Consider the following 6,502-nt stretch of genomic DNA (forward strand, 5'->3'; position numbering starts at 1 on the left):
AACGGCGATACAGTCACTACCCATCATTTACATTTCACCGTGACATGGACAAAAATGTAACGTCAGCTTACCTCATGGCACGAATCCAGACTCTCCTTTGGAAAACATTGGCCGGGAAACGATAGAACAAGCACGTTTCATGCGAAGACCTGTGGCTGCAACCCGGAGCAAAGCAACAAACCATTGCGTAGCTAACTAGTAGCGCTAGCTTTAGCTAACGTTAGCCAACGAAACGAACTGCCGAGTAAAATTGGAAAACACTGGTAATTAATTATTCTATAATTTGTAAAACTACGGTGTTAAAAACGACAATTTCAAAAATACAGATTCTAATGGTCAGATATAGATATACAGATACTAAAGATAGGCAGGTACTTGCTTTTAAGCAGAACACAGGGGAAAACAAACTTAGCGGGAGTGTTTACGTGTTCGGTGTAATGACGTACAACGGCCTCGACAATTTCTGTAGTCCTATTCAGCCATTCGGTAACAACCATCGTTTTTCAGACACGTAAACTCTTCAAAAATCCCCAGTGGGGTCACTGCTGATGTATTTAATGTCGTAGAACAAAACGTCAATTACCTCTTAAATTTGTGTCAACCACAGACCTTATTTCGAGCTATTTTCCAAAACCCTATGGAAAAAATGCATTGCTTTTTGAGGAAGGAACCGGAAGTGCCAAAAATGCTAACTTACTTCCGGGTTTTACGACGCGTCACTGCGGTTCTCTATTTCGGCTGGCCTCCTCTCGCAACAGAGAGTGCAATCTACTGTTTCACCATAACATCTAGAGGGGCGCTGTTTCACTATTTGTAAAATACTCAATGAGAATGGGGGAGAGACGGGCCGGCAGCAACACACAACAAAGAATTTACGAAACTAAACGAAGTGTATTTATTTATTTATTAAAATTATAACTACAATCCGAAAAAACAGGGGAAGCCTGGCTTCCCTTGGCCTCCAGGAGAAAACACCACTGGCACAGTATTATATTATTGAGGGAGAATTGTCCGGGGCTACAGAAAAAACATTCGGGGCTAAAGCCCTGAATGCTCGGGCCAGGCGACGCCACTGGGCCTAGGTATTTTTTGGTGAAATTATAGAAATGATGCTGAGTAATCTAATTTGAGGAAATTGGGCCCATAAGAACTTATAGGAACCCTGATTTATGGAAGGAGACATTTATCTATACAACTGTTTATTTATAATAAATGTATTCCTGTGTTTTTGGTCTGTAGGATCGTCTTCTGTGGCATGTGCTGTCAGAAGTACATCAATACGAACATGGACGAGCGGTCCGTCACCACAGTCAGATATGTGATGAAGGTGTTAGCCAACGGATCAGAAACCATCATCTTTGTATTCCTCGGCATCTCGGCCATTGATAAGACAATCTGGGTGTGGAACACGGGCTTCATCCTGCTCACGCTCTTCTTCATCTTCGTTTACAGATTCATCGGTGAGATTAGTATCTTTTGCTGTCAGCAAACAACACGATATCTTATATCAGAGGTCACAACCAGTCTGTATGTGTGTGTGCTGCAGGGGTCTTTTTCCTCACCTGGATCCTGAACAGGTACCGACTGGTCCGAGTGGAGTTCATAGATCAGCTGATCATGAGCTACGGTGGCCTGCGAGGCGCTGTCGCATACGGCCTGGCTACGATGCTAGATGAGGCCAAGATAAAGGAGAAGAATCTGATGGTCTGCACTTCTCTAATCGTCGTGTACTTTACTGTAATTCTTCAGGTAACTAATTTTGTCACCAAGCTAAAAACAAATGATTGGCACCTCGTGTTCTACTTCTCTCTATCTTTTAAAATGTAATAATGGGCACTACAATTAAAATGTGCAGTACTGTTTGCGTTTAGTTGTTCCCTATGTCAGAACTGATAGATTTTCTCAACATACTTACAGCATACGGTGGCCGACAAGCAGAGTTGGGTGTAACGCGTTACAAAGTAACCATTGCTTTTGTCGGTAATGGAGTAGTGTAACGCGTTGGTTTATTTTAACAATGTAACCACATGATTCTTTCGATATTATTGCAGATCTGCTGTAAGCTAGCTAATTTAGCTAACCTATTCATTTCAAATATACTGACAAAACACTTACAAATGAAAGAAAGCAGACAAACTGTGCAACAGTGACAGGTGGCCAACTTTATAATTCCTGAATCCTTGCTATGCACCACTTTGTTTGTGCAGCACTTTTAGTAAATGATGCTAATGTTTCGTCAAGTTGATGAATGTTTTCTAAATGCTGCACGCGCATGTGTTATCCATTTGGTGAAGGTTTTTCTTCATTTGTATATGTTTTGGCGCATTCGTGTTTTTTATTTGCATAGTTTTTAAAGGAGCAGCAAGTTTTTCCTAATGGAAGGTTTTTTGGCCGTTGTATCGTGTTTGCACTTGTAGGCCACCGTAAATACTGAATGTAAAACTGAACTTTAACTTCAAAACGTAGTAACTCTGAAGGAGTTTAAAGCAAGGGTGAAATATTTTCAGTCCAGCAGGTCTATGTGCAAATTAGTTTTTGATCATTATAAATAAATCTTTAATCTATGTATTTTTGGGTTAATTGTTGAAACTCTATGTTGTTTCCATTTTTTGCTTGGTGTCCCTTTTAAGTTATATATACGATCTCAAAGGGACACCTGATTTAGTAAAGGCTAAATAAATAAAATAAATAAAGTGTTTTTGTGGCTTTCCTCCACAAACACAGCTTCATTTGGCAATCTCTCTTTCTGTTGCAGGGAATAACAATGAAGCCTCTGGTCAACTGGCTTAAAGTAAAGAGGGCTGCAGTGACTGACATCACACTCGTAGAAAAGCTCCAAAACAAGGTAGAGCTCAAAGTTAAACAGCAACGAGAATAATAAGTTACATGGCTACACTCCAGCTTTTAAAGAATCTCTGCTCCTGTTGTGCAGGTGTTCGATCACATGCTTGTAGCAATAGAAGATATCTCCGGACAAATAGGACATAACTACATGAGGGACAAGTATGTAAAGACATCTGAAAATATGACGTTAATAAATTAGATGAACTGTTTACGTGAAGCTTTAATCATCTCCTCTTTCTCTCTGAAGGTGGAATCACTTTGAGGAAAAGTGGATGTCGAGGATTTTGATGAAGCCGTCGGCGAGGAAGAGCCGCGACTACGTCTTCAACGTCTTCCATCAGCTGAATCTCAAGGATGCTATGAGCTACGTGGAGGAGGTGAGGAGCAAAATCAGTCTCGAGGCGATTCAAGTGTAATTTGTCCAGGTGGACATTAACCCATGCGACTGCATTTTATAAAAGTTGCTTTGGAGCTGTATACCATTATATTTTAAAAATATGTTCAATTTTCACTTAATGTGTTAAATCTTTCAACCAACTAAAGTCTTGATCAAAGCCTCCAAATAATTATACCTTTTCATAATGTTAACCTTTTAAATGCAAGTTTGTTTTCAAAATACCACTGTTCTTCTTTATAAAACAATTAAATGATGTTCTGTATTCCAAATGTTAGGAAATATTATTTTATTTCATTTTTTCACTATTTGGTGTATGTCGAGGATTAGCTACAACATTGATTTTGAATCATTCTGATTTTTTCTGCTGGAAACCAGGAAAAAGCAAACATTAGTATGCATGAATGGATTTCAGTGAAGACATCTGTTGTTATCTTTTTTAATCTTGTTGCAGTTCTGACAGCCGCGGCGTTATGGGTGGGCCCAGCGCCATATAGATAGAATTCTATCTATATGGCGCTGGGTGGGCCTACTGGGCCTAGGCCCACCCACTCTGGCACTGGGCCAACCCATTCATTGATCAAAAATGACTGGGCAAAAATATAGTTTTCCAACATTTTTTGATCCAAAATTGAACAATTAATAATAAAATAAGAGCAAACATGTGTTTCCCTTTAAAAATAAATAAAATTAAAAGCAACATTAATTAACTTAATCAGGCCGAACTCATAGTCGAAGCGCGGGAGCAAACTCATCGTAGAACGTCTCGCGGCCGCGCGCAGACGAAGGAGGACAGTGGACTGGACATACACAAAAAATATACCACGCTCAATAACGATGTCACAACAATCGATGTTCAAGTTTTTTTTAAAGAGCAAGAACAGACATCGGAACCACCACACTCATCATCCTCACAGCAGGTGCCGCCTCAGAGACGAGTGTGTTTAATGTTGTGCCCGCTTCGCTGCCGGAATCGAAGCCGGGGGTCGGCCCCGTCTCGGCGGCCGAGCCAGCACCACCGGCCGGTCCACGTCCAAGTGAGCAGCCTTCACCCGGTCAACCGAGACGTGCTCAGCCTTGCCGCCCATGTCGACCACCAGGTGTTTGTCACCGTGTTCCAAAACCCGGAAAGGTCCGTCGTAAGGGGGCTGCAGGGGGCCTCTGTGTGCGTCGTGCCGTATGAAAACGTGCCCAGCCGAGCGTAGCTCCGCAGGAACTTGAGACCCCGGCGCACCGTGCTGAGCAGTCGGGACTGGAGCGAAAGCCTCCGCTGCGTCTCGCAGAAAAACTCACTGGGCCGTGGCAGACCAGGGAGCTGATGCATTTGGGAGGAAATCCCCCGGAACCCTCAGCGGCTTACCGTAGACACCATAAACATTGCAGATCCTCCTTAGGTGCAGTCCTCAGGCCCAGCATCACCCAGGGCAGCTTGTCGACCCAGTTGCCGTCCGTAAGGCCGGCCTTGAGGGACGCCTTCATGGAGCGATGGAAGCGCTCGCAGAGGCCGTTAGCCTGAGGCTGGTAAGCGGTAGTCCTGTGCAGCTTAACCCCCAAACCGCCTGCCACAGCGTTCCAGAGCTCGGACGTGAACTGAGAGCCCCTGTCTGAGGAAATGTCCGACGGGTTGCCAAAACGACACACCCACGTTGCAATGAAGGCCCGGGCAACTTCTGTGGCCGATGTCGAAACGAGCGGAACCGCCTCCGGCCAACGGGTCGTTCTGTCCACCATGGTGAGGAGGTAGGAAAACCCCTGAGAGGAAGGCAATGGACCAACTAGGTCAATGTTGACGTGATCAAACCTCCTCTCAGGCACCAGGAAACGCTCCAACGGGGCCTTCGTGTGGCGATGCACCTTAGCGCGTTGACAAGCGTAATCTACTGAAAAATAGGTGGCAAGTAGCGGGCCGAGTGGTGCTGGCCGGTCGTGTTGTACGCTTAGGTGTGTATGGTCGACCATACTTCGCATGGTACTTTCGCCCGTTCTGGGTGGGCTAGAGGTATGTTGGTTGGTCGCTACTGACTCTGTCCTCCGCCTGCACGAAACGGACTCCAGTTCTGGTTTTTTAGTGTAGGTAGAGGCGCAACTCAAGTCTTGTCGACAAGCAGCGCGGTGGGGTTAAGTAGATTACCAGTGGTCAGAAGGAGTGGTGTTCTGCGCAGTCTGTTTGTCTTCTCTTAGTTGTGGCGTGGCAGCGGTGGCTGCGTCACACCGAGCCGCCGGCGCAAACCGTCTGCGGTGGCGGGATTAAGATTCGGGCGGGTCGACTTACGGTTGGGTACTTGGCAAGGTTTGGAGTGCGGTCGCAGGGTCGCGGAAACTGGTCAGCTCGAGAGGACCTCGAGAAACAACCGGGCACGCCGGTGTGTGTTGGGTCGGGGGAGGGCTGGGTGGGTGTTCTGTTGTGGGTTTTTTGGGGGGTTCGCCCCGGGTTATGGTGGTGGCAGTCTTAGTAGTGTGTTAGTTTCTTTTGCGGATGTCGGGGGAAGGGGGAGATGTTAGGGTAGGGGTGGTGTTAGGTTGGTGGGTTGGCGGGGGGGGGGTCTGAGTTGGGTGGGTTAGGGTTTTTTGTATTTGGGTTTGTAGATAGGTAGGGTTGGTGTTTTTGTGTATGTTTTGTGGAGTTTATTGTGGTAGTGAGGTAGGTAGGTTGGTGGTGATGGTTTTTTTTTTGAAGGCAAAGTACGACCTTCCGGTCTTTTCATACTTTAGTCTCTAGTTATTTGGTTGTTTTTTGTCTGTGGGTAGTGAAGTGGGAAGCGAGTGAGGCAGTTTCCACGACCTCGGATACTGCGCTGTTGGGGTGATGAGGGAGCGTTCTGCCGTCGGCAGTATGTATTAGTCGTCAGCGATGTCTGGTATTTGCGTGCACGCGAGACGTTCTTGTGCTTGTGTGGACGGACGAGGCATCACCTAACGGACTATTCTGTCCAGCGTAGCCACGCAGGTCAACCCAGGACCTGATATTAGCGGTACCGCCGCCTGGTCCAGCGTCTATGGCCGCAGGTCCGGAGACTTCCGACCACTCTCGCGTGCACCAACGCGAACCTCCTGCACCACAAAGCCGCTGCGCCCGTGATGAATGAGAGACACCACTGAAGAGATAGCCCGGAACCGCGCGGACAGCAGGGAACGGTCGACCTCCGCAGGCCACAGCTTCCGACACGTCCGACAAGTGTGGGGCCGCAATTTGGAAGCCATGCAAACCATGGCCGCTTCAAGCAAACCGTTCCCGACTTTTCCTGACACTCCTGAACCCGGTCT

At 46.4% G+C, this 6,502-nt stretch overlaps 1 protein-coding gene across 1 annotated transcript; it reads left to right on the forward strand.

The window, feature by feature from the left end:
* Positions 1-1,239: 1,239 nt before the first annotated feature.
* Positions 1,240-3,260, forward strand: LOC104959034 (sodium/hydrogen exchanger 3-like; the record flags this gene model as incomplete). Its single annotated transcript, XM_010786881.1, has 5 exons — positions 1,240-1,460; positions 1,547-1,749; positions 2,756-2,845; positions 2,933-3,003; positions 3,092-3,260. Coding segments are annotated over 5 exons (754 nt in total), but the record flags the coding sequence as incomplete, so codon positions are not given.
* Positions 3,261-6,502: the final 3,242 nt, after the last annotated feature.

Source organism: Notothenia coriiceps, unplaced genomic scaffold (genome assembly GCF_000735185.1).
Source record: "Notothenia coriiceps isolate Sejong01 unplaced genomic scaffold, NC01 NC01_scaffold00029758, whole genome shotgun sequence".
In the NCBI taxonomy this organism is placed as follows: Eukaryota; Metazoa; Chordata; class Actinopteri; order Perciformes; family Nototheniidae; genus Notothenia; species Notothenia coriiceps.